The sequence below is a fragment of the Gopherus evgoodei genome, chromosome 5, assembly GCF_007399415.2.
Source record: "Gopherus evgoodei ecotype Sinaloan lineage chromosome 5, rGopEvg1_v1.p, whole genome shotgun sequence".
Taxonomy (NCBI): Eukaryota; Metazoa; Chordata; order Testudines; family Testudinidae; genus Gopherus; species Gopherus evgoodei.
This window is the reverse complement of record NC_044326.1, coordinates 99,101,239-99,129,210: the sequence shown is the minus strand read 5'-3', so window position 1 is coordinate 99,129,210 and position 27,972 is coordinate 99,101,239. Positions and strand designations below refer to the sequence as shown.

Here is a 27,972-nt window from a genome sequence, read left to right as displayed (position 1 = left end):
AATATCTTGCTTTACATGTAAATATATCATCAGTGATGTATGGTAGAAAGGCCGTGTATTTTATGTTGTAGTTTAGGGCCTGATCTTTAGAGGAGCTGTAAACCGACAACTCCATCATTGAAAAATGAAGAAGGCTGTGGTTCTATTAGTGTGAATAAATGCTCGCCATGTTGAGTAAGGGGTTCACAGATTTCCATTTAAGAGCTAGATTACATGTTCAGATTGCTGAACAAACACGAACAAATCTGATTCCACGGGACTGTTGTTTTTTAAAATGACAGTATTTTTAAGATGTGAAATTCTTCAATATGTTTTTAATTTTTGTATATATTTGCCCTCATAGTAAAGATTTACAAAAGTCTTTTTTTACAAACATATATATACAGGGCCGGCTTTACCATTTTTGCCGCCCCAAGCAAAAGAACTGCTGAAGCACACAAAAAAAAAAAAGCGCTCCGACTGTGCCGCCCGAAGAATGGATGGAATGCTGCCCCTTAGCATGTGCTGCCCCAGGCACATGCTTCCTATGCTGGTGCCTGGAGCCAACCTTGTGTGTATATATATGCACATACTTAAAAACTCTGCAAGTTTGTAGCAAGATCTGGAAATCCTCCAACAAACCAGTGCTAAATAACATGCTGGAGAAGTGTGTGATAAGTTTTCAAGTCCAAAATAACTGATGTTGCGGATATACTTTTTCCTTAGCAATCTTTTCCTTTGCTTAACTAACTGATAATCTGATATCCTGACAGCAAGAAATTCTTTACCAATACCCCATATCAGAAGCATCCCAAAAGCTGAAAAGTGTGAGAGGAATATTTCTCACTCTCTGTGATATGCTGGAAAATGTGACTGGAGCCCACATTATCAGGTAACAGTATTTTCAACTTAATACAAAACCTTTTTGTTTATTTTTTAACTTCCCTTTCTTTTTATTTATACTGAAGAAAACATCTGTACATCAGGCTTTATTGTTATGCCGAATCAAAACAAGAATGAGTTTACCTTCTAATCTGTAATGTTTTATTTGGTATAGCCTGCTTGAAGTTGATCTGCCTAATGTGGCTGTACTGTGAATGGTTATGTGATATTGGGCTGTTTCTTTGCTTTAGGTCTCGGTGGCTAGAAATGTAGTATGATATGTAACATATCACAGGATCTGATCTTATGAACTCCCACTCAACCTTGATCTAAATTCTTTAGCAAGATTCCTGGATTCTGTATCATTTTAGCAAGGTAGAATGGGCGTTCTGTAGCAGCTTAATTTAAATTAAAAAACTAAGATTTTAACTAGGTTACATATGAAAATGAGTGATAGTCAGTACAGTAACTCCTATTTATTAATTTTGGTATTAAATTAATTTTATTTAATGAGTTTTTGTTTTTGATTTGTCAACGATCTCAGCACGTAACTGCATCATCTTTAAAGGTGCAGCACAGAATCTCACCTGTGGTTGTGTTTTGTTTTTTTTTTAAGACTGTTTACAGACTCAAAAAATGAGATTGCAACAGTTTTAAACTTAGTTCACATTTCAAGTTCAAGATTTTCTTCTCAGCTATAAAATCTGGGGCATAATAGTTTTAAAAACTGAAAGTTTAAACCTTAGAACACATTTGTTTGGCAAATTCCACAGCCTGAGAATCTGAGTATGTCTACACTTAGAACTGGGAATGTGATTCCTGGCTCACACAGACATACTCACACTAGCTCGCATAGCTAAAAATAGTAGTATAGTCATGGTAGCACAGGCCATGGCAAGCGGCAGCATGAGCTAGGTACCCTACGTACAAACCAGCCTGGACTCTTTGGGTACATACACAGGGTGGTTGGCCCATGCAAATGCTGCCAATACTACTACCATGACTGCACTATTACTGTTATCGCACTGCTTCAGTGAGAGCTGGTGAAAGTATGTCTACATGAGCTGGGAATCACACCCCTACCTCCAAATGTAGATGTGACCAGAGAATACATGGACCCTGGTTATATGTAAGGTAGAGAGAAGTTAATGAAGCTGTATAAAAATGGGAAGAAGAAATCTTTGGGAATAGAAAGCCAGTGAAGGAAAAAGAGGAATAATGAGGATCAGCCATCTTCACAAACTAGAAGTAAGTTCCATTTTTAGTTCATGTTACTCCCTCTTGACCTCTGATTATATATTCTGTGCCAGTCACATCAGTCCATAAGTGTCTAAGGGTACGTCTACACTACGGGATTATTCCAATTTTACATAAACTGGTTCTGTAAAACAGACTGTATAAAGTCGAGTGCACACAGCCACACTAAGCACATTAATTCGGTGATGTGCGTCCATGTACCGAGGCTAGCGTCGATTTCTGGAACATTGCACTGTGGGTAGCTATACCGTAGCTATCCCATAGTTCCCGCAGTCTCCTCCACCCATTGGAATTCTGGGTTGAGATCCCAATGCATGATGGTGCAAAAATAGTGTTGCGGGTGATTCTGGGTAAATGTCACCACTCATTCCTTCCTCCTTGAAAACAACGGCAGACAATCATTTCGCGCCCTTTTTCCCTGGATTGCCCTGGCAGATGCCATAGCATGTCAACCATGGAGCCCATTTTGCCTTCTGTCAGTGTCACCGTATGTTTACTGGATGCCGCTGACAGAGGCGATACTGCAGCGCTACACAGCAGCATTCATTTGCCTTTGCAAGATAGCAGAGGTGGTTATCAGTTGTTCTGTATCGTCTGCCATGCCACTGTAAATTGGCGATGAGATGACGGTTATCAGTCGTTCTGTACCGTCTGCTGCTGTCATGGGTCCTCCTGGCTGAGGTCGGCCGGGGGCGCAAAGACAAAAATGGGAATGACCCCCCCGGGTCATTCCCTCCTTTATGTTGTATCTAAAAATAGTCAGTCTTGCCTAGAATATGGGGCAAGTGTGCTAGAGAACCAGTATACTAAAGAGCACAGCTGCTCCGTGTCAGATCCGGCAGAAATGATGAGCTGCATGCCATTCTAGGGGGTGCCCCTGCAACAACCGCACCCATTGCTTCCCTGCTCCCCCAACCCTCCTGGGCTACCATTGCAGTGTCTCCCTTCCCATTTGTATGATGAAGTAATAAAGAATGCAGGCATAAGAAACACTGACTTGTTAGTGAGATAAAATGAGGGGGAGGCAGCCTCCAGCTGCTATGATAGTCCAGGCAGGACATTAAACGGTGCAGGGGAGAGGAGCCCAGCATCCCGCTGCTATGATAGTCCAGGCAGTACAGAATCTTTTCTTTAGACATGAAAGGAGGGGGCTGATGGAGCTCAGCCCCCAGTTGCTATGATGAAGTTGGTTACCAGCTGTTCTGTACCATTTACTGGGAATGACCGGGAATCATTCCTATTTTTACCCAGGCGCCCCTGGCCGACCTCCCCTGAGGCCAGCCAGGAGCACTCACGGGCTGATGATGATGATGTTGGATAGCAGTCATATTGTACCGTCTGCCACCGGGGAGGGAAAAGGGTGCTGCTGTTCAGTGCCACAGCATCGCGTCTACCAGCAGCATGCAGTAGACAGGGTGACATATAAAAAAGTCAAACGATTTTTTTCCCCTTTTCTTTCACGTGAGGGGGAGAGGGGGTAAATTGACGAGCTGTACTCTGAACCACCCTGGACAATGTGTTTGACCCTACAGGCATTTGGAGCTCAACCAATAATGCAAATGCTTTTTGGAGATTGCGGGATAGCTGGAGTCCTCAGTACCCTCTCCTTCCTCCGTGAGCGTCCATTTGATTCTTTGGCTTTCCATTACGCTTGTCACGCAGCACTATGCTGAGTCCCTGCTGTGGCCTCTGTCTGGAGATTTTTTTCAAATGCTTTGGCATTTCGTCTTCTGGAACGGAGCTCTGATAGAACAGATTTGCCTCCCCATACAGCGATCAGATCCAGTATCTCCCGTACGGTCCATGCTGGAGCTCTTTTTGGATTTGGGACTGCATTGCCACCCGTGCTGATCAGAGCTCCACGCTGGGCAAACAGGAAATGAAATGTAAAAGTTCGCGGGGCTTTTTCTGTCTACTTGGCCAGTGCATCTAAGTTCGGATTGCTTTCCAGAACGGACACAATGGTGCACTATGGGATACTGCCTGGAGGCCAATACCGTCGATTTGCGGCCACACTAACCCTAATCCGATATGGTAATACTGATTTCAGCGCTACTCCTCTCGTCTGGGAGGAGTACAGAAACTGGTTTAAAGAGCCCTTTATATCGCTATAAAGGGCCTTGTTGTGTGGACGGGTGCAGCGTTAAATCTGTTTAACACTGCTAAAATCAGTATAAACGCATAGTATAGACCAGGCCTAAGTATCAAACCTGTCACGGTGAACTGGTTATAAGTGGTAATTTTCAATGACTGATGTTCCTGCTCTATAACGTGAATATATACTGGATGGTACAATATAGTCATGTGTGCACAAAAAAGCATTTAGCACAAGAACTGCTGTTGTCAGCCATTTTCTAAGGAAGCATTGGAAAGTTTTACCAGCTATACAGGTATATAGTTATAGTTGTATAATCCCCTGTGTGGACACTCTTATTCTGGTGTGATTGCCTTTTTCTAGTTCAGGTTAAATCCCTTCCAAAGCAACATAAGCTAAATTGAAAAAGGGCACTGTTGTACCAAAATAAAAGTATCTACACGGGGGACGAGGGTTATGCTAGTGTAACTACATTCGTTGAAATTTACACTTGATGTAACACAGAAAAATCTTTCCCACGTAGATAAGACCTAAGTGTGATGGAAAGGCTATGGCCTTTTCCAGTTTATGCAACTTGTTATTACTACTTTTGAGTATCCTCTGCATATTCCTACTCCTAGGAAGCACCACAAGTTGGAACCTTCTCATTGCAGTTCAGATGTTGGAACCATCTCATAACAGTGCCCATTAGAGCACTGGTGCATCCCACTTACCTCTTTCCTCATCATTCCCAACATTATGAGGGCAAAGCTATTAAAGGGGGCGTGGGGCCCTCTGCCACCTTAGTTTCTTCCATCTGCTGCAGTACACAGATGTGAACCTCTCCGGATCCTTCTCTCAAAATAAATATTGAGTGCCTTAGTTTAACAAGTAATGTAGTTAATATAGATAGTTTTATTCTAATTATGCTATCTAATTGTTTAGAATATTGAGTTTAACTGCTAAGCATACCAACAATAAAAACATCTTCCAGTTTCATAGGCAATCCAAAGAGAGCCAGGTTTAAGAGGTATGCATCATTTACAGTGGCCTTCCTGACATTGGATGTCCATGTCAGATGCTTGATGTACCTAAGTGAGGCTGTGACAGAGTTGGAGTAGCTTAGGGCTAGCTCATTGCTCTTTGCACTTTGTAAGTGTTCCCACATGGGCCAAACTGGAAGATAATTGATTAGGACTGGGTGATTAACCAGTTAACAAGGACATTCAGCTCATCAGCTGGGGACTGTTAAATGGAAGATAGGAAGGGAGAAGGGAAGGCTGGAAGGAAAGGCCAAGAAACCAATGATTTCAGAGAGGCTGAGATCTCTCTCCCCACCCTCTCCCGCTGTGCCTAGAGCTACACTGAAGTTTGGGGAAAACCTTATGGTGATGGGAAATAAAGATGTATGCAGCTTCGTAAATAAAGTACATTGTGGTGAACAAAAGGGTGTGAAGTCTACTTGCAAAGAGAAATCCAGGGTGAGGGAGCATCCTCTGTGACTGCGGTCACTCTGAATTCTGAAAAATTCTCCTTTTGGGCTGAAATGTTCTATGCTTGGTCTACGCTATAGGGTGATTTTTATTTTTAAGAAGGGGGAAGTGTCCTAATATAATTCATTTCTGACTACGCAGTGTATATGCCCTTGCCCAGTTTGACAGATGCAGACTACAGCTCTCCCAGTATATAGAGCTGAACACAGATAGTGGGCTGTTAGTCTCAAGTCACTTCTGGAACATCTTCCATGGTGAAGACTGTAAAGGCCTAACTGAAAACCCACAATGGAGTACTCAAAAATCACAACAACAACACACCATCTGCCCTTAGCATCAGAAGGAGAAAGTCGTCTTGTTCTTGTTGTTGTTGAAGCACAAAACTGGTAGAACTAGTAATTTTATAGGGACTCCAAAGTGTTTACTACATTCTGAAAATTTTAAGATTTCATTTAATAAACAATGTAGGTTTCTACTTTTTTCAGTAGACTTGGCACAGCTACCTAACAATAGATATGCTGATGCCTCGTTAAGTCTTACAGAAAACTGACTCCTGCCAAAAATTAGAAATAAAGGGCTGAATTCTGCTTCTTCAATGAGGCGTGAACTTCAGTACCTAAGATGGAGCATTTAACATAATGCTGACTGCCCTTCTTCAGTTGACTTTATTTAGATATTGGTTTATATTTTATCAGGTTGTCATGGGTCATTGTTAGAAAAATTGTGGAAAGCATTAGTTTTTGTATTGACCTGATACTAAAATAGGTAACTTATTCATATCAAAAATCTTCTTCATAGAAAATAGATATGAAAATAAATTGTGCTGTAAGCCTTATCTTTGGAGCCACTACTTGTGCTTTGTATTTGTGTTTATGTACACACATAAAAATGTAAATACTTTGACTACTGCCGTCACTTTGTTGTTGTAGCGTAAATAGTAAACATATTGGGCACTGTACCCTTCCATTTTGCTCTAAGCATTTTAGATAGATGCTATAGTGCTGCTTCTATTTTTTAAGCATCAAAACATTAAACTGCTGAGAAAATGTAGCATTGTTTTTAATATTTTTGTTACTTTGTCATCTTCCCTGCCTCTTCTTTCTGTCTCCCTACACTGTGTGAATGCATTCTAATGCTCTGGCAATTATTGATTCAACTGAAGTATAGTTTATTCAGGCTGAACACCAGCAGCATGTGCCAGAGTGAGACTAAGTCCTCCACTTAAAATCTTAATTTATTTAACAGCATTTTTTTTAAAGTTAATTTGGTTGGAGTTAAGGGAGGAGGAGAGTTGTTTTTGCTTTTAAAAGCAACATGAAGATTATGTCCTGCAATGTAAGTTCTTTGGGGCAGGAACAGTCTTTTTGTTCTGTGTTTGTGCAGTGTCTAGCACTAGCACACAACAAGTGATAAATAATAATGAAAACCTCTTTCCCCTTTTTAGGCAATCTCAGCACATCTAGGTTAAGTTTTCCTCCTATCTTACATTGTTGAAGTGCTTCTGGCACTTTGTGCTTACAAAACAGTTAACATTTGCTAGTTTTGATTGATTCAGTAATTGATTCCCCTCCCACCCCAGGTTTCAGAGTGGTAGCCATGTTAGTCTGTATCAGCAAAAAGAACGAGGAGTACTTGTGGCACCTTAGAGACTAACAAATTTATTTTTGATGTTCTCTGTGTATATAGATCTTCCTACTGTATTTTCCACTGCATGCTAAAAGTAGGTTTTAACCCATGAAAGCTAGTTAATCTCCAAGGTGCCACAAGTACTCCTCGTGTTGTTGTTGTTGTTGTTGTTGTTTTGTTTTCAGTTCTGATCTAGCTTCCTTGACACAACTGGGTGTTCTGCCCTTGGGTTTACGAATTGCAGCCTCCTGCTCTAACCATGATATATCAGTCTAGCCTATAACAGTTGTGAAAATGCTTCTCCCTTTACTGTAGCTTCCCTTTTCTAGTGTACATTGGTTTCTTGCTTCATTTATTCACAAACCATTAGCATGTACCTAGTCTGCATATTTTAGGCACCAGACGCTTACCACTAATTCTTGCACTTGTACATATGTTCTCCCTTGCATCCTCTTACATCTTATATAGGTATGTACGTTGACTCACGCTTCATCAGTCATAGCCAGTAATTATATGATTTTTCTTGTAAATCCTTATGGATGCTGGATGGAGATTCTCCCACAGAGGCATTTTCTGACAGCTCCAAACTGTCTATAAACATTGTAAAACAAGGCAACCTATTTCTAGATGTCCTACACATTCTCTATTCTTGTATTCAAGAAAAGGTTACAAAATCCATAAAAACTTAGACTGACTTTTGCTGGTAAAGAACTATATTTCCCAATTTTAGAGGAAAAACTAAAGTGTAAAATCATTTCTGATGGCTTCTAGAGGCTGTTACATATTGTTTAAAAATGAAATGGAAAATACCAATATTTTGTCCAACATTTCCTTAGTCATAAAAGTAGCTTTTGATTTTCATCTCTGTTCATGTATGAGTTGTTGCTGAGTATATAATGAATTGCTGTGTTTTCTATTTTCTATACATATTTACTTCACTACTAGTATCTAACTTTTTGTTTGTAAAGAACATTAGAATATCTTAAGCTGGAGAAGACTAAGGTGGTCACTCTTGTGCTGGCGAATGGCAATGATCTTTAATTCTGTAATTCACTATTCTATAATATAAATATTGGATCAAAATAGAGTGATTTAATCATGGAGAGACAGCCTGAAAAAAAATAATTTCAGTTAATTTTTAAACTAAACTCTTTATGACTTTATTTCAGTTTGATACAGTGATATCTTAATTTGCTATTTAAAATGTCTAAGGCTGTAATAGGAATGGTGGGGAAAGTAATACTTGTTGGAAATCCTGGGGTCTGTGAAAATTTCAGTACCATTATGACTGTAGGACGTTACGTCCACTAAGTCTGTCTATGGTTTCGTGTCCCCCATCAGGGTAGTATTTCAGCATCTCATAAACATTAATGAATTAATTGTCACAGCAATTGCATGATTTAGAAGATATTGTTAGTCAAATTTTACAGATCAGGAACCAAGCTGAAGGAGATTAAGTAATTTGCTCAAAGTTGCACAGCAAGTCTGTGGCAGAGCCAGAAATTGAACCCAGACCTCTTAAGTCCCAATACAGTACTTTAATCACAAAGACTACCTTCTCAGTCTTTTTTTATTTAGGCAGAGAGTATTTACAGTCTTGAAGTTTAGCAGCAACCAGCAAACTCAATCTGTTGGTTATATTTAATCTGAGACAGTCTGGTAACTAGATTATTGGATTCCAACTCTCTTTTTTGTCCCACTTCGCTCGCCATTTAAAATATGTACATTCTCCATATACACCTCTACCCCAATATAACGCTACCCGATATAACACCAATTTGGATACAACACAGTAAAGCAGTGCTCCGGGGGGGCAGGGCTGCGTGCTCCGGCGGATCAAAGCAAGTTCAATATAACATGGTTTCACCTATAACGCGGTAAGATTTTTTTGGCTCCCAAGGACAGTGTTATATCAAGGTAGAGGTGTATTTCTATGATTAATACACTGATATTGTAACAGTGCAGGCTTACCTCTGTCATTATTTCAGGTAAAAAAAAAATGTCAAAGTACTGAAGTCTTGTTTCAAAAGAGACTGAGGAGCCAAAATCACTTGTGGGAGATCTCAGATGAGACTATAACCAAGGTTTTGACCACAGAAAATGTTGCCCAGAATCTATAGCTGTACCACTTTCTGCTGAAATCCTGTTAATTTTGTAAGCTAAGTGAAAGACCTCTAAAGAACACCTTAATTGCTCAGAAAGAGATAATGGCAGTCATCTCTCTGGCGTAGTACTTGGTTCCCACATGGGGCATGGAGTTACTTCAGGAGTCTTTTGGTTGGAACATAAAGCAAGTCCTCGCCATTTGTGGTAGTTTGTTCCAAGGCCCATTTTGTAACAATAGGGGCTTTAACCCTGGTGTCTTGGTCATTATACTTGGCCTGGCTAAATTCTCCCTGTAGTTTCCACTGGAAAAAGTATTCTGCATTTCTTATCTGAAACTCTTGTATGTACAATAGTATTGCTTTTACCACTAAATACAAATGACTGCATTTCAGTGGTTGAAGAACCAATCCCTGTACATACAGCTCATACAAAGTTACAGTTTATATAGTAATGTGTAAGATATGTTGGATGTTAAGTGCTGCTTGTCTATAAGCTCATTACTATTAACAGCATGCTCTGCATGTTACTGTGCAGTTACACATTTTCTTCAGATATTTATGCTTCTGGTGCCAGATCTTCCTGACCCAGTTTAGCAGTGCAAAGCTAGCATCCCTCTTATCAATAGCCACTCCAAAGAAATCGGGAAGAGGCAATGAGGAGGCAAGGACCAGAGGAAAGCTGTTAAAGGGTATTTCAGTGGCTATTGTCCTTGTAGCTCCAGAAGGCATTTTTCTAGCCTGAGAGGGGACAGAGCCTTTTGGAGCTCCCACATAGTAGAGAATTTTGACTGTCCCCAGTGCCTACTAGACTAAGCTGGGTGTGTTTTGAAAAAATCATTGATATAAATACATCTGAATTTTAAAACTGGACAATATTTCAAATTTGTTTGCACTCTCCAGAAATTTTTTTCTTTGCCTTTTCTTTAATGTGTTCCAGTATTCTGCTGTATTTAGAAAAAAAGGAAAGCTATCTAGTAGGCTTTTTGGTAACTGTTTGTGGAAATGTTAAGAAATAGATCTTATTGTTATGTTTTTCCCATTATTCCTACCAATTTGTTTAAAAAATCTACTGTGCAGTAGATGATTACCTTACAAATAACTTAGAGTATGCGCTTCAAATTCCAGAACTGTAAATGCAATTGTATAACTCAGCTGAATACTCAGTATTTAAGTAAGCATGAAGCTTTATATATTAACATTCAGAATAAATGATGACCCTTCATAAAGCCTAAGTAAACATTTTCTTCTGGCTTTATTTTTCTAGCTCATCCCTTTTTTTATGTGGGAAACTGGTTCAGGTGGTTTACTGGAAAGAATCTGACAAGTTGCTTGTGATTGGCCTTCCTGCAGAAAGGTGAGTGTTAAGCATAGCATGTTTATTTTTTAGAAGATGTTTGAAATGTGCTAAGACCTGGGAATAGTAACTCTTATGTCAATTTAATATATGTATAGAGCTATATTTTCAGTTGTATGGCTGGTAACTCTGCATCTATGTAGGAATTATTCAGCTTTCAGTGCATGGAAAATCACTGCCAAGAACTTGACAGAACTAGTTTGTCACTGAAAAAAATAGTGACTTTTATGAATACTTTAAATCCCCTGAACAAAAACTGCTATTTGTGTGGAAAATTATAGTTAATGTGATGTATCTGATTTGGATTGTAATCTCATTGCAGCAGGGACTCTATTCTTTATCTGAATATACAGAGTTTAGCACACGGGGCTGCAATCCTGATTTGGGGTCTGTAGGTACTACTGCTATACAAATAACAGTAATAGTCAGTGCGTGGTCAGGGAGGCAGGAACTCCCAAGTTCTTTTTCTCTGTTCTACCACTGATCTCTGTGTGACCATAAATAAGTCACTTAAAGGAAAAGTATTGTACAGTAACTTCTCACTTAAAGTCGTCCCAGTTAACGTTGTTTCATTGTTACGTTGCTGATCAATTAGGGAACAGGCTCATTTAAAGTTATGTAATGCTCCCTTCTAATGCTGTTTGGCAGCTGCCTGCTTTGTCCACTGCTTGCAGTAAGAGCAGCCCACTGCAGCTAGCTGGTGGGGGTTTGGAACCAAGGTGGACTGGCAGCCCCCCATCAGCTCCCCACTCCCCTAAGTTCCCTGTGCAGCAGCTGCCCAGCAGGCTAGCAATTTCAGCTATCCCTTTCCCCACTGCCATATGCTGCTCCTACCCTTTGCCTTGGAGCTGCTCCCCAAGACTCCTGCTTGCTGTGTGCAGGGACAGGGGAGAAAGAGGTAGGGATAATGTCAGGGTGTCCCCCTACCCGCCCCCCTGCTCCTGCACCTCACTCACCGTATCTTCCACAGAGAAGGGGGGGACACAAGACAGGGCTCAGGATGGAGGGAGCTTGCTGTTAGCCACTGCAGTCTCAGCAAGCTGATCTAATTAACAAAGCAATGTACTTAATGGGAAATGCGCATCTCACACACACACACACACACACACACACACACACACACACACACACACACTCTCTGTGTGTGTCTCTGTCTCAGTCTGTGATGCTGGCTCCCCGCCCTCCATTCCTGCTCCGTTGTAGAGTGTGAGAGTTAACCCTCGAGGGCTCAGCCAATTGCTAGTTCATCATTTAGCAGTAAGGCATTCCCTGGGAAATATCCCACCCTCTGACTCCTCCACCTCAACCAAGCTTTCACAATCATCATCACTGTGTACCAGTATTAAATTGTTTGTTTAAAACATACTGTGTGCGTGTTCTTTTGTCTGGTGAAAAAACATTTCCTGGAACCTAACCCCCTCATTTACATTAATTCTCATGGGGAAACTGGATTCACTTAACAGCGTTTTGCTTAGTCGCATTTTTCAGGAACATAACTACAATGTTAAGTGAGGAGTCACTGTATGTTACTATTTAAGTATTGTGACAGAGCGAGGCCGGATGGCTATAGTAAAGTTGTGGGAGACAGATATATTAGCCACAGGCTAAACAAATTCTTGCTACCGGGATAAGCAAATGGCAGCTGCTCCAGGTCAATTAAGACACCTGCGGCTAATAAAGATCTTTCCAGAAGGCAGGGAAGACAGTGGGTTGATTGATACACTTGATGCCAGTCAGGGGCTGGCTGAACCTAGTTAAAAGCCTCCCAGTTAGTCAGGTGTGCGTGAGTGTCAGGAGCTGTAGGAGGAAGCTGCACTGTTGGAGGAATTGAGCAGTACAAACCATCTCAGGCACAAGGAAGGAGGCCCTCAGGTAAGGGTGAAGTAGATATTAAGGAGCTGGGGCTGCTGTGGAAAGTAGCCCAGGGAATTCTACGCATCGTGTTCCCAAAATTTCAGCTACTATAGCTGATACTATTAGGGTCCCTGGGCTGGAGCCCGGAATAGAGGGCAGACCTGGGCTCCCCCCTTCCCTACTCTCAAATTAATCACTGAGACGGAGACAACAGAGACTGTGCAAGGGAGAGTAGCTTCTCCTCACCTCCCTTGGTGGCTTATGATGAAAATGGCTCAGTAAGCTGTGACCCTTGATTCTAGAGAGAAAGGCTACGTGGAGGGTCACAGTGAGGCTTTGAGGCTAGTGAAATCTGCCAGGAAGTGCGGGACCCACGGAGACAAGGACAGAGCTTTGTCACAGTATGCAGTGTATGTGCAGGGCCCTACCAAATTCACAGTCCATTTTGGTCAATTTCACGTTCATAGGATTTTTAAAATAGTCTGTTTCACAGTTTCAGATGTTTATATCTGAAATTTCACACTATTGTAATCATGAGGGTCCTGACCCAAAAGAGGGTTTTGTGGGAATAGTAAGGTTATTGTAGGGGATTGTGGGATTGCCACCATTACTTCTGTGCTGCTGCTGGCAAGGGCGCTGCCTTCAGAGCTGGGCAGCCAGAGAGCAGCAGCTGCTGGCTAGGCACCAAACTTTAAACTCAGTGCCACCACCAGCAGCTGCACAGAAGTGAAGGTCACAGGGTATGGGAAGGTGGGTTGCCATACGTCCATGTTTTCCCGTCAGCTTCCAGCCTGGGTCGGGGACTAACAGCCTGGTCTGCAGCAGGGCGGCGGGGGGTGGGGGGCAGTGGGGCAATTTGCCCCGGGCCCCGCAGGGGCCCCTCAAGCCCTGGCCCGACAGCAGTCCAGGTCTTCAGTGCCATTTCGGCGGTGGGAGACCCTTCAGTGCTGCCAAAGACACGGAGCCACTGAAGGGCCCCCCGCTGCCGAAATGCCACCAAAGACTGGACTGCTGCTGGTGAGTACAAATGCCGCAGCTCCCCCACTTTGCCCGAGGCCCCCTGAATCCTCTGGGCGACCCTGGTCTGCAGCCTCTCTGCAGTGGGGGGTGACAGCTCAAGCTGCAGCTTCTCCGCAAGGGGGAGTATCAGCTTGAGCCATAATCTCTCCACGCAGGGAAGGGGTGACAGCTCAAGCCACAGCCTCTGTGCATTGCATGGAGGGGTGATAGTTTGGATCGCAGCCTCTCCACCCAGGTCAGGAGCTGACAGCTGGGACCACAGCCTCTCCATGTGTTGGGGAGGGAGATGACAGTTGGGGCTGCAGTCTCCCACTAGGGTCAGAGTCTGTCCCAGCCAGCAGCCACAGAACTCCCTGAAACCAGGAGAAGTTCTCAGAGGTGGTTCTGACCCTGCTCCCGGAGCAGACCCCGCAGGGGAAGAGGAAGTCCTATCTGACAGGAATGTTCTGAGGCATAATTGTTTTACAAACTCAATGAAATGCTGAGTTTTACTGTTATTGTAGGACCCTGCTTATCAACACATTTACTATAAAGGACTTAACTTTGCAAGTTAGTAAGCAGATAAACTTGATTCAAATATGCCTTTCCTTTTGACAAATGTATTTTTTTTTTTTTTACTTCTTATAACACATCAGACTAAACTAGTAAAATAGTTTGGGGTATATTCTGTAAAATGAATTGTCAAAAAATAAGGGATCTCAGTACAGCGCTTTGCTATTAAATAGTTGCTGAGAAGTGTTGGAGTATTTTCTAAAAGGAAGTGATAGAAGCTCAGTCTCTTGGGGTTTTTAAAACTAGACCAGACAAGACACTAGAAAATGTACTGTCAAGAACATTGCATCAGCAGTGAAATACATGGAATGACCTAATAGAGCTAGTCCATTCTTAGTTTCTATGAAGTGGAGACAGGCTGTTCTAATTTTGTGTGTTTAGACCATTGTGAATCAGTGAGGCCAGCAGCAATAAAGAAATTCACCCTTTTTATCCATGATGCATTTCATCATATTGTAAGCGCAGTTTAAAGTGTTTGTTTTTTTGTTTTGTTTTGTTTTGATAGTGTGCCTCTTTCTCAGCTAAGGAACATGATTACAGATGTTGTCAGAACCTTAAAATTTATGTATGGTTCTTTGGACAGGTAAGTGCTTCCAAAGGATATGTTTTTATTAACTAATTTTGAGGTTAACTCTCAGACAGAGCAAGCTTCTATACCAAGTGTTTTGCTTTTTTGTATTTACGTGTCTTTGCACTGGATTCTATAGCACTGGAAGCCTGATGTCTGTATATTGTTGTCTGTTTTTGTTCCAGCCTTACACTAATAAAATTCTTTTAACCTTCTTTGATAAGCAGCACACCTCTACCCTAATAGACCGCCACCCAATATAACACTAATTCAGATATAACATAGTAAAGCAGCCGGGAGCCCTGGGCCCTTTAAAGCGCCACTCGAGCCCTGCTGCTTTGCCATGTTATATCCAAATTTGTGTGGAGCCCCGGGCCCCTTAAATCACTGTCTGAGCCCGGCTGCTGGAGCTCCGGCGGTGATTTAAAGGGTCCAGGGCTCCCCACAGCAGCTGGAGCACCAGGCCCTTTAAATCATCACAGGGGAGTCCAGTCCAGTCTGGCGCAGCGTACCGGCTCTTGCCAGTACGCTGTGCTGTACTAGACTGAACCCGATATAACGTGGTCTCACCCATAAAGCAGTGAGATTTTTTTGGCTCCTGAGGACCACGTTATATCAGGGTAGAGGAGTGGTTTTTTTATTATTATTATTTATTTTTTAAATCGCTTTGGTCCTGTTCGTGCAAAAACTTACTTGTGTCCTTAACTTTAGGCATGTCAGAAGGTCCATTGAAGCCACTGAGACCTATTCTTGTAGATTTTTAGGTGGATCAGATTATAAGATTTTTACTAAAATGTACAATCCATAGTTTTTAACTTTATTTGAGGGAGGGACTGTCTTCCTCTGTGTTCAGAAATCACCTAGCATATTTGGAGTGCTACTGCAATTTTCAGTAATAATGACAAGGGCCAATGTTAGTATAATTTCAGTATGAAAATCATAATAGTTATTTCTATTCCTGTGTTAAATAGCAAAAAAAAAAAATGTTATCGAGTTATTCTGCCTAGAACAAATGACATCTGGGCTCACGTTTACTGTAATAAGTATACACATACCACCTCTTATACATGGGCAATTTTCAGATGCATGTACACAGCTGTCAGTATATCTCAGAAAAGAATCAAACACTGAATAAGATGGACAAATCAATTTATTTTGATACAACTTTAGGAGACATTTGGAATAGTTGAATTTTATTCTCATTTTCTGAAGGTAATATGAAGAACATGCTATAGTATAATCTTTATTTAAAATTATTTTGGTTGACATCAATTAAACAATAGTCAACAATGGCAGGTATGTTAAAAAGTCATTAAATGTCCTAAAGAAAAGGAGCAGGTAGAGTCATCCAGGCCACCAAAGAGATGAATGTCATTTAGAGCCTTATTTCAAAATCTGCAATTTACTGTAAGAGGTAAACTGCAGAACTATTGGTATTACAAAGTACCAGTTGTTTTCCTAGCAAACCTATCTTTATTCTGGGTAACAACCCTGTGTTTTTTGTTGTTTAACACCGAGGGGGGGGCGGAGTTTTTGTTTTTTTGTTTTAATCCAAATGGAGTATCCTGCTTTAGAGCATCTACTATAGCATAGAGGATTATACAAACAAGGTACCAGTCTTGAAATGTTATTTTAACTTCTAGTTCATGTTTGTTCAGTGCTTTTTGCCAGGTGGAAAACATTTCCCGCTTGGATCATTTTTTCAACCTGTTCTTCCAGCGAGCAATTCAGCCTGCCAGACTCAATTCGAATGCCAGCCCCAGTGCTCAGCACTATGATAGCTGCAGTGCATTGTTTTTAGACAATCTCCCAGGGATACGCTGGCTAACGCTGGCACAAGAAATCAAGGTAATCTCCTTTACAAATCTCTTAAGAAGGACTTTTACATGACAGGGTAAACATTTGACAAAAGCAGTTTACTTACCACACCATTTTCTGTTTCTTTCCAAGGTAGCTTTTGCTGTTATTTCTAAGGTGTAATTTAAACAAGAGCTTCCCCTATCCCAGGCAATCTTTTCTTTCTACCAGATCCTTCTATGGAGCAGTAATGCTGAATTTGGAACCCCACATATATTTCCATAAGCAACTGCATGCTGCTGTAAACACAGCTTAGTGTCTTCACTCAAGAATCAGGTAGGAAGAGAAGATGAACTAAAAAGGAGTTAAGACCTTGTTTAACAAAAACATCTTCAATTTGTAGCAAATATAATAGAAAAAACAATTGATGGTACATGTGTTTGTTTCGTTCTGACCATTTAAATATTTTTCCAGTAGGCAGTCTTCTAATCTTTAATGTCATATTTTTATTTGAGCAACTTGCGTTGCAGGAGAGTTGCAGCCAGCTGCTATAGAATCTGGAGTTATGGCCACATGACATTTGTGTGGCAACAAACTAGTGCAGCTTCAATGCATCATTTTTCTGTATCTAATTCCCCCCAGATTCAGGCAGGAGCCGAGAGCTACACCGAAAGGATGTTTGGTTTTCTGCACTAAACTGCAAGGTGGTGGAGGGTTTGAAGAGAAAAGGTGAAATATTCTGTATAGCAGAGAGAGCTTGGAGTCTTGCACCTAAACCTCTTCTTCCTGAAATGATCTGAAAGACTTAAATGCGGGATATTGGAAATTCCCCCAAAACTGAAGGAAAATCATGTAAAGAAAAAGAAGCCAATTACTAAACCTTAATCTATTTCCATAAGCCCTACCAACACCTTTTCTGTGGCTTACCTCCTGTCTTCACTGCAGAATCCACTGTGCTGGAGCAAGGTGTTATATATACAGCAGAGACACAACCGTTGTATAATACAGCATTTTCTCGCCTTTGTGGATACACAGGTTCTGTAGTATGGTCCTTAATCATGCTACCGCTTTCCATCTTTTTCTTCTTCATCTTCATTTGGTTTTGTAGATTCCAAGGCTAGAACATTGTGATCATCTAGTCTGATCTCCTGCATAGCACAGGCCATAGAACTTCCCCAAAATAATTCCTAAAGAATATCTTTTAGAAAAACATCTGATCTTGATTTAAAAATTGTTAGTGATAGAGAATCCACCACAACCCTAGATCAGTTGTTCCAATGGTTAATTACTCTTGCTGTTAAAAATGCACGATTTATTTCCAGTTTAAATTTGTCTAGCTTCAACTTCCAGTCATTGGATCATGTTATACCTTTCTCTTCTAGATTGAAAAGCCCATTATTAAATTATTTGTTTCCCAGGTAGGTACTTATAGACTATAATGAAGTCACCCCTTAATCTTCTCTGTGTTAAAGCTAAACAGATTGAGGTCCTATAAATTCAATTTTCTAATCCTTTAATCATTCTTGTGGCTCTTCTCTGACCCTTTCCAATTTATCAACATCCTTATTGAATTGTAGGCACCAAAACTGGACACAGCATTCCAGCAGCAGAGGCACCAGTGCCAAATACAGAGGTAAAATAATTTCTCTACTTCTGCTTGAGATTTTCCTCTATATGCATCCAAGGTTCACATTAGCCCTTTTGGCCACAACATCACATTGGGAGCTCATGTTCAGCTGATTATCCATCACAACCTCCAAATCTTTTTCAAAGTCACTGTTTCCCAGGAAAGAGTCTCCCATCCTGTAAATATGGCCTACAATCTTTGTTCCTAGATGCAAACATTTACATTTAGCTATGATAAACTGCATATTGTTTGCTGGCTCCCAGTTTAGCAAGCAATCCAGATCGCTGCGCTTTAGTAACTTGTCATCTTCATTATTTACCATTCCCCTGTTTTGTTGTCATCTGCAAACTTTATCAATGATGATTTTATGTTTTCTTCCAGGTCATTGATAAAAATGTAAATAGCATAGGGCCAAGAACAGATTCCTGCGGGAATCCACAAGTAAACACTCAATGATAATTTTCCATTTGCAATTACATGTTGAGACCTATCAGCTAGCCAGCTTTAAATCCATTTTAAGTGTGCCCCGTTAATTTTATATCATACTATTTTTTTTATCAAAATGTTATGTAATATTAAGTCAAATGCCTTACAGAAGTCTAAGTAGCCCATCACAGGCAGTACTACAATATGTTTTGATCTTTATGTGCTATGTATGTTTGGATTTTCTTGACTGACATATCCATTGATTTTATGTAATGTAATATATAAATGTAATATGCACTGTGACTGTTGGACTTAATCTTCCATAGCTGCTATCTATCAGGCCTACAACCCCAAGGTCCTGATAAGGCATATTCTGTCAAATGAATGTCAGTAGCTGTGGCCAGACACTGCTGTGTTCCTATTCTGAAGGGCAGCCACAAGAAGTTCTTTGACAAAGCACTAAAGAAAGCCCAGGATTAGTGGAACTTGAGTCAGCAAACTTTGGGTTTGAGAACCCAGAGCTTAAGTGTCTACACTGATTGCTGGCCCTATGTTGAGAATTTTTCAATGCCTTCCTCATCCCCCCTCCCCAAACCCCCATTTCTGGCACATTGCTGGACTGCATTCAAACCCCCAGGTGTATTTCAGACAAACAATTTCATCACACATCAACCACATGGACTACTGAAATGGACTACTGTATAGTTATAAATGGACTACATTTCAACCTCCCTCCCTCCCCCAGTTGACTGTTTGCAGGTGGCTTATTACACCATTGAGTAGGTACGGAGCACCATACTAACAGGGAAGGCAATATAAAGTTCTTATTTTTAACAAACCGGAATCTCCTTGCTAAAAATTGTGCTGTAACTATAACTATATTAATAAACTCAAAAACTGAGACAAAACTTACCAGATCATGGGGAACTTCTGCCTCTTCCTTTTCTGCTTCCAGTTCCACGGTGCATTGCTCTTCCAGTTAGCCATCAGAAAGTTCCTTCAAGTATGGCCCCAGGATGTACTGCAGCTAGCTGTTCCTGCGGCAAAGCCTCCTCAAGGACCAGTTTCATCACCAGAGTCACTTTGATGGCCTCATCTGGCTCTTGCTGTTGGCTCCTATCTCTTCCCATGCTAGATTCTGGGGTCAGCAGGTCACCATCAGAGCTGACTAGGTCATCATACACCACTGTTGGCTACATGTGAGATGCAGTACCCAGCACTGCCAAAGTCCTTGTAAAACTGGCAAGATGATGACAAATTCCCAGAAATGCAATTCTGGTCCCTGGCTTTGCAGCTTTCTATCTTGAGCCACTTAATTGCTCTCTGCACTGGTCACTAGTCTGGTAAATTTCCAGTGCTCGGTGGGCGGGGGGGGTCCTCTACTATTTGCTAGTAGGCATAATCATTCACTGCACTCTTACTAATATCAAATGTTTTGCTCATCTCCCACCAGAGAGTCACCAAAACCTGACTATGCTCCCTCAACCAGGAAGCCGCATGCTTGGCAAAGGACTTCTGGTCGGTGGCCGTTGCAAACTCAGGAAAAGGTTCAGATAAACCCTAAAACAGTCAGTTTAAAATTAATCTGGATAAAATGATTGTGTTGCTAGTTGGCATAGAGCGGCATTCTCAGGATAATAAATAATAAAATGTTTTGCACATGCCTCTCTTCTTTCACAGACTTCAAAATGTTTGCAGCTCAGCTTCCAGAATAAAATGGAAGTGCCTAAACACTGAGCTGCAGTTGAGCAAAGGCGGGTTGTCTGCATTTCTTGGAATAGGAAGTGGGATAGAAAGGACAAAGAACACCATCTCGTGGGATTGTTGGGACAGCAATGGCAGACTCCCAGGGCCCAAGTCCAATGTGGCTGCATCCACACTGCAAAACAGTAGGGCTTGAACCTGGGGTACTGGCTGGACTTGGGCTCACCCTCTACCTCTGTGAGGCCCCAGAACCCTCGGTGCAAGCCTGAGTCTGAGAGATTTGTGTGTAGACAGAAGGGGTTTAAGTCTTGAGCCTGAGTCTGAGCCCAGGCTTACATTGCAATGTAGACATACCCTAAATGTGGCTTATTGGTGTTACAGAAAATGTCCTAATTCTATGGCCCATGGACATCTTTTTTTTTTCCTTCTTCTTAGGCTAGGTCAGTGTTTTTGATAATGCTTCCTATTTTTCCTTCCTTTAGAGTTTATATTGTTTTTTTCAAAGTATGTTTTAGCTCCAATGCAAGGTACTTCACTTTACTGGCTCAATAGCTGCTTCTTTCTGCCTTCTTCAAAGGTTTTTCTTAGTATCTGCTCCTCTTCAGAGCTTTTGACTCTATGGCCTTATCTAAGCATGCCAGAAGGGTGTGATTTGTAACACACACTAACATGTTGCACTCTAATTTTCCTGTCGACACATTTTAGAATGTGCCAACAGAGTCTACATGGGTCAGTTAGAGCACTTTACAAATCACACCCCTCTAATGCACTTTGCTGGCATCCTGTAGGCTAAAACAGATGGTTTAAAATTAATCTGGATAAAATGGTTGTGTTGCTAATCAGCTTGGGGAAGCATTGTGAAGATAATAAAAAAATATTTTGCACATGCCTCTCTTCTTCCACAGACTTCAAAATGTTTTTTGAAAGATGGGTAAGCATGGTTGTACCCAATCTGTAAGTGGGAACATGGAAACAGAGAGAGGTTAAGTGAATCCCCAGTGGTTATATAGCAACTAAGTGGCAAAGTTGGGTATGGAACACAGGTATTCTGACTTCCAACCCTGTACACTTTTCCCTGCTACAGTAGTGAGCTTGACTATATGTTGCCTACATATTTGGAAAAAAAAATCCTTTATCAGTCTTCTCCCGTGAAGGTATTTAATTACAGATCTATGCTCACCCACCTAGTTACCTCATGGAGTTGTAAAGCTTGATTTGGCTGTACTTCTGTATATTCACTCAAAAGAAGCTGATGGTAAGAGATCCATGTACTTTCATGGTATGGGAGATATGTTGTACTACCTGCTGGGAATCAGTCTCAGTGGCTTTAAGAATCATAACGCCAGGAATTCTTGTTAGTTTCTGCTTGGAGCAGAGGCCCAAGATCATGGCTATGTTTTACTTTTTTCCCCTGTTACCTTAGCAAGTCAGTGTAGCTGGGCACTGGAACAACTTGTATAGCCATTGAATTAAACTAAAGTCTGTATATGATAGAAACCACTTCAAGACGGGGTGCAGTAGTACCTCTAGTTCTAGCATCTATGCAATGCAGACTGCAATGCTTCTGCTGAAAGACATTCACTACTGTGCCTTGTGATTCTACAGATGTGGGCAGGGGACAGAACAGAGAAAAAAGGCATCAATAGAATATATTACTTATAAACAGAGGGCCTCTCATGGCTAGTGACATGGGTGGTGGGTATAATAGGCCAGGGGAGGCTTTGCCTTCCCCGGCGCTGCCGCAGCACCCGGAGCCTCGGTTGCGGGGTTTGGCGGTGAAGTTTTTGTTTTATTATGCCCCATGCCCTGGCCGCCGCGGAACCTGCATGGAGCATATCAAAAGCATCTTTTAGGTCACAGAAGCTTTTCCCCTGGGTGGGTTAGGTCCGGGGAGGGGAGGCATGATGGGCTTCAGCCACCCCAGGGCTCCTGGTGAGGCTCGGGACTTTGGCCAGCCAAGCAGGGGTGAGCTCTCTGGTCTGTGGCTAGCCCAGGGCTTCTCCAGCCAAGGGGGGAGCACTTAGGGCTTTGGCCAGCCCGGGGCTCCTGTGGCCAAAGGGGGGCACTCTGGGTCGGAGGGGCACTCCCAGCGGGGGGAGGCTTGTGGATCCACCGGCAGGGGGAGGTCTTGGGACTCTGGCCAAGGGGAGAGCATGGGTGGAAAGGGCGAGGCCAGGGGCTAGCTTCCCCAAAGGGGGGCTCTACCCACAGCCCAGGCTTAGTGAGGAGAAAAGCCAATGGAGCAGCAATAATGGAAAAGACAAGCCCATACGTCATTCTTCTCCTTGCTCCTGGAATGGCAGCAGTTCCTCTCCGTGACCACGGCATATTCCAGATTACCCATGATTCAATGGCAGGGATGGGCTGGCCTGCCAGAGCTGAGGAACAGTTACTCTAGAGACCACATGTTCCGCTTGGAAATCTGTCGATGTCCCCATTGAGTTAAATCTGCTCCTTGTAGCATAAATTTGCAATATATAGTTTCTACTCCCAACAAAAAGGGATAGGTGATAGCATGTATCAGCAGACAAAGAACCAGTGAGAGCATGTCCATAAAGCCAATCATGTTACCATAGGACTAGAGGGAGATCCGGACAATGTGCAAGGGGCTAGCACACTGCATATAATGCCCCAGCATCTGTGGGGTTGGTGACAAGATTTCCCTTGAATCCTTGGGTTCCGCATAGTTAACAGGCACAGCCACGGCATTTTCCCTGCCAGCACTAATCACAACCTCTGTCCCTGAAGAGATATGTCATATTCTGTCCCCCATCAGTGCCTGCTGCTTTTTTCTCATATTTTGTCCATTTTTTTGTGTTCTGTTACGCAAAGGAAAGATTCCAATTGTAAGAAGAAAAAATCCTATATTGTATAGATGAACTACAGATATCTACCAGATCAAAGCCTGAATAATGAATACCTAGTTATGTGAAGTAGGAAATGTTTATTTTTAAATATGTAATACTTTTGCATCCAATCAAATAGGTGTACTGTAATTGCAATATATGCTTATATTCTGCTGGCCATAGCCTCTTTCCTCTGCGCTCCTACACACACTACTATCTATGAACTAATGTATTTAAAAGAATTCATACAATTTAATACAAACCAAAACATTTGCTTTACAGAAGAGGCTGTCTCCACTTTAGTTTAAAGTATCTTGTTTCACTGATGTGATATTTATTAAATCTTCAGGCAGATAACTTGCATCTTCCAAATAAAGCCAATTTAGACTGTATATCATTTAAATATGAAGAAGCTCATTATATAGTAATAGATAATCAAACACTTTAAAAGATTCTTATTACCTGACCAAAAGGAGGCTATTTTTGGACAGTTATCAAATTGTGAATACGAGTGGGAAGAAGCAGATCTTGTTTGTGTTTGTACATTGCCACCTACAGGGACTTTTCTTGTATTGGAGATGGTCTAAAATGACCCTAATTTTTGTCATAAAGACAGTCCTGCTCTACACAAATCATTAACCTCTAACTTCTGATAAGGATGCTTACAACCCCCCTATGCTGTGGGGATTGTATGGGTTGGTGGATGAAGTATACGGATTCTCTTTTAGTATAATGATGCCAAATGACAGATACTTTTAGCAATAAATTTAGTCTTGTTTAAACCTGTGAATATTGCATACTATGCCATATAATTTCTTGAAGCATCTCAGTTTCTATGTCATCTATAACATTGCTAGCCTATACAGCAGTATCCCTGACAGCAGGGAAACTCATTAATTTTAACAGCACTTTAATTTAGTATTTTAACATTTTATCTGAATTGGTAAACTAAACAAATGTCATCTTAGTTGAACAATGAGGGCTGCAGGAGTACTGTACCAGACATGTAGCTTTACTAACACACTCATGCATTCAATGGCTTTATTCTTGATCATGCGGAGCATTATTATTACTATGACTTTTAATTTTTTTGATTTTGAAAATCCTACTCAGTTTAAAAAAATTATAATCCAGTCTGATGTCAGATCAATGGAATTACAATATTAAAACCCTTGATTATGGCTTCCAAGATGTCTTATTCAACAATGATATCCACTATATACCATATATGTTATAAACATTTCTAAAATAACCTAGATTAAAGGAGAATCTGATTAGCTGACAGGTTCTAGACCATGCCATTAACTCAGTAGTAGAAACATGTCAGGAACCATTAAGCATATTCTTTTACCACTTAGCCGTAGGCTTATGAAAACACAGGAAAAAGTAGAAGGGAAAATTTGACTGAGATATAGCCTTATTATTTTTCATATACCACTTTCTTGTTTATGTACAGTGGAACTTATGCCAAAATTTAAAGGCAGCTTTTTGTTGGAGTCAGGGGGTCTGTGTACAGATGAGGCTGAGAGCTGCCAGTCTTTTATCCCTATCCACCAGGACACCTGCTTAAGTTCCCTGGTTGAGAAGGAAGAGAGGAGTGATCAGTCCCTATCTGGGTCAAGAAGCAGGTCCATAAGTCACTGCCTGGGACATAGACTGAAGAGGCTGACTTTATGGTGCATCTTGTAGTCTGTGCTGTTCATAAGATTTAGTCCAATACAAAATTCTGATTAAAAAGCTATGACAACAAAAATCAGTATACTTCATATAAAATGAAGTCAAACTTAGTTAACTAATAGATCTCAAAGTAAATAGAAAGTCGTCATACTGTGGGGCATTTCTGATGGGATCCTAGAGGAATCTGTTCTTGAACAAATGCAATATCAAAATCTTTATCAGTTATCTGTAAGGAAACAAAAAATCTTTACTGGTAGTTTGCCAGTGCTACCAACTTTGGTAGAGTTAATTAGGGCATATCTGTTCTACAGAGTGATCTGGATCACATTATCTAGGCTCATTGGAACAACATGTGCTTTAATACAGTTAACTGCAAGGTTGTTCATCCAGGAACCAAGAATGCAGGTCACACTTATAGGATGGGGACTGTATTTTTGAAATCAGAGACCTTAATCATGATGAAAATCCAGCCAAGTATGCACTACCTGTATGATGCAGTGGCTAAGAAATAAAATGTGATCTGTGGGTGGATAAGCAGGGGAATATGAAGTAGAAATATGGAGATATTATTACCACTATATACTACATTCATTCGTAATAGTCCCTTCTGGCCTTAAAATCTATTATGACTTAAACTTATCTTTGAGCAGATCTAATAGGTAAGATGTGTACCAGCCACAATCTTATGTGCACTTGGAGCTGGGGGTTTCAGTTTATACAACTGGACACTAATTTCCAAAAATGTTGTTAAGGAAATGAAGGCTTAAATGTGAGTATATACTGTAGTTCTAGGATGAAGCTCTAAAGACACTGAATCCAGGTAGGATTCACAAGAAATCAGCAGCTTTCACTGAACCAGCTTAACAAAACAGAGCCTTTGTAATGGAGAATGAATGGTGCCTGCTACCTTGGAAAATGACATTTTGACTTCAAAAGATCAAGATTGTTGATTTTGGTTTTTATTGCGTGAATTCAATGAAACTCCTGTTCTGACGTTTACAACAGAGCATATTTCTAGCCCACTCATGCTCTTTTAGCACTAATTTAAAGATTCTTCACTTTTACAAGCAAACCTTGTAGGTTTAGTTTTGGTAGGAAGAATGTCAAGACCTAGAGAGTCAAAAATATGGTGTATAATCAGCTGGCAGTCTTTTTACAGCTAGTGGAGAAATTATCATCTCTGTTCAATTTCCAGTTGAAAAAAATCTTGAAATAACCTTCGTCAGTGTGCACATTTTACTGGATTTGGTATGCTGTAATAATTTTTACATTGTATTTTGATTTAAGAAGTGTCTGATACCATGAGCCAAGCACAGCTGTAAGGCTTAGTGGACCTATTTGATTCCCCTTCCTCCCTTTTTTTGTTCTTGTCACTTCACATATTATATACAGGGATATCTTTTGAAGTATGTATATATACAGGTTGTGAAAAAATTATCTGACATGTTCTTCACTAAGAACTATAAGTGTTAACCAGAATGAAAAATACATGTGCTGCTACACACCTTTACCCCCTACCCCACTTCCGAAAGACTGCCCCTGTAATTTAAAGGAAAAAAATAGCTATACGCTGGCCAGTGTAGTATATTCAGTTCTAGCACATGGTCAATCAGCGACCTAATACACTTTTTGAAAGGTAATTTATTGCATCTCTTTTGTTTTTATAACCTTTCCTTTCCAGGCTTCACACCACTTTTTCTTTCTTTTCTGTAATAAATAATGGTTATTTGCAGTGTTGTTTGTAGCCCTGTTGGTCCCAGCATATTGGAGAGACAAAGTGGGTGAGGTAATGACTTTTTATTGAACTGGTTTCTGTTGGTGAAAGACGTAATCATTCAAGCTTACACAAAGCTCTTGTTCAGGTCTGGGAAAGGCACTCAAAAATGTCACAACTAATTACAAGGGTGGAACAGATAAGGTGTTAGCACATGTTGCAAGATGAAAACCACGTGTGATATGGTGGTCTTTGTCTTTTATCATTTTTTTTGTATGATTTCATTCAAAAGTGTAGTGACTGTTCTGTTTTACCCACATAATTGTCAATCAGTCCACCATATGACGTGCACCCCATGTTATGATAGGCATATGTAGAACCCATGGATCTTGAAGGGTATGTTGGGGTGGGTATTGATCATCGTAGCACTTAAGATATATCTGCAGGTTTTGCATCTGTTGCTCTGGTAGGAGCTGGAGCCTCTTTGAGTTGGTGTTTCCTGGTCTGTTGGCAGCTTTCTTCTTACAATGAGCTTAAAGAGGTTGGGGGCGGTCGTTTGAAGACCAGAAGAAGGGGTTCAGGAAAGATGTGGTCTCCACTGAGTGTGGGTTGTAACTGTTTAATGATACACATGGGTTCCATTGTGAGTTGTAGGTGACAATCAGGGGTGTATGGTCTGAGGGTTTTTTCCTGCTGTACAGGGCTTTGGAGTGGAGCCCGGAGCTGGAACGCTGAGCAGTAGGTTTGAGCCTGGAGCTGGAGTGGAGCAATTGAAAAATTTGATTGCTCCAAATCCCTGGTATTGAAGCAGGTTCTCTCAGAGTATTTGGAAAAATCTCTCTTCCCTGCTTCTTTCCTCATGTCTCCCATCAGTCTCACTCTCTCTCTCCCATCCTCGTTACCCATACACACACCTGCATCAACTCTCTCAACCATCTCCTTAGAAATACATAAGGGTTGTATCACACATCTAAAATGCAGAGGACTAAACCTACTAGTTAAGACTGATAAAAGCATAGGGGGATCCACCATCCAGGAGCAACATTTAACTAAGAAGCCAATCTCTGCCACTTCCCAGTTGCTGGAACTCCTACCTAAGACTCCATGGGTTCTGAAAGGGAGGAGAAGTCTCCATCTGTCTCCTCCCACACAAGAGCCTTCTGGCTGCAGCCAAGGTGGGATGTTTCTACTAGTCCTGACTGCTGCAGCTGTGGCAGGCATTTCTATTGCTTTTCTCCTGGCTCCTGCAAGGAGTGTCTCCAGTATTCAACCTCTCACCCAGCACCTCTATTTGTACTCCTCCACTGTGAAAAGCTCAGTGCCAGCCTCTGCAGCAACAGAATGAAATTTACCTGACCTGATTGTTCCCAATTTCACCACTGCCAGTTGGGTTTCCATTAGCAGTAGTGAAAACTGT

The 27,972-nt window shown here is 41.3% G+C and overlaps 1 protein-coding gene across 5 annotated transcripts in view; it reads left to right on the top strand.

The window, feature by feature from the left end:
* INTU (inturned planar cell polarity protein) overlaps window positions 1-27,972 on the top strand; it is a 114,990-nt gene that overhangs the window by 54,305 nt on the left and 32,713 nt on the right. For all 5 annotated transcript variants that reach the window (XM_030564133.1, XM_030564135.1, XM_030564136.1 and 2 more), the window contains exons 5-8: window positions 753-871; window positions 10,681-10,770; window positions 14,702-14,779; window positions 16,423-16,612. In XM_030564133.1, the coding sequence (XP_030419993.1) occupies window positions 753-871; window positions 10,681-10,770; window positions 14,702-14,779; window positions 16,423-16,612 (477 nt within the window). The remainder of the gene's footprint in view (window positions 1-752; window positions 872-10,680; window positions 10,771-14,701; window positions 14,780-16,422; window positions 16,613-27,972) is intronic.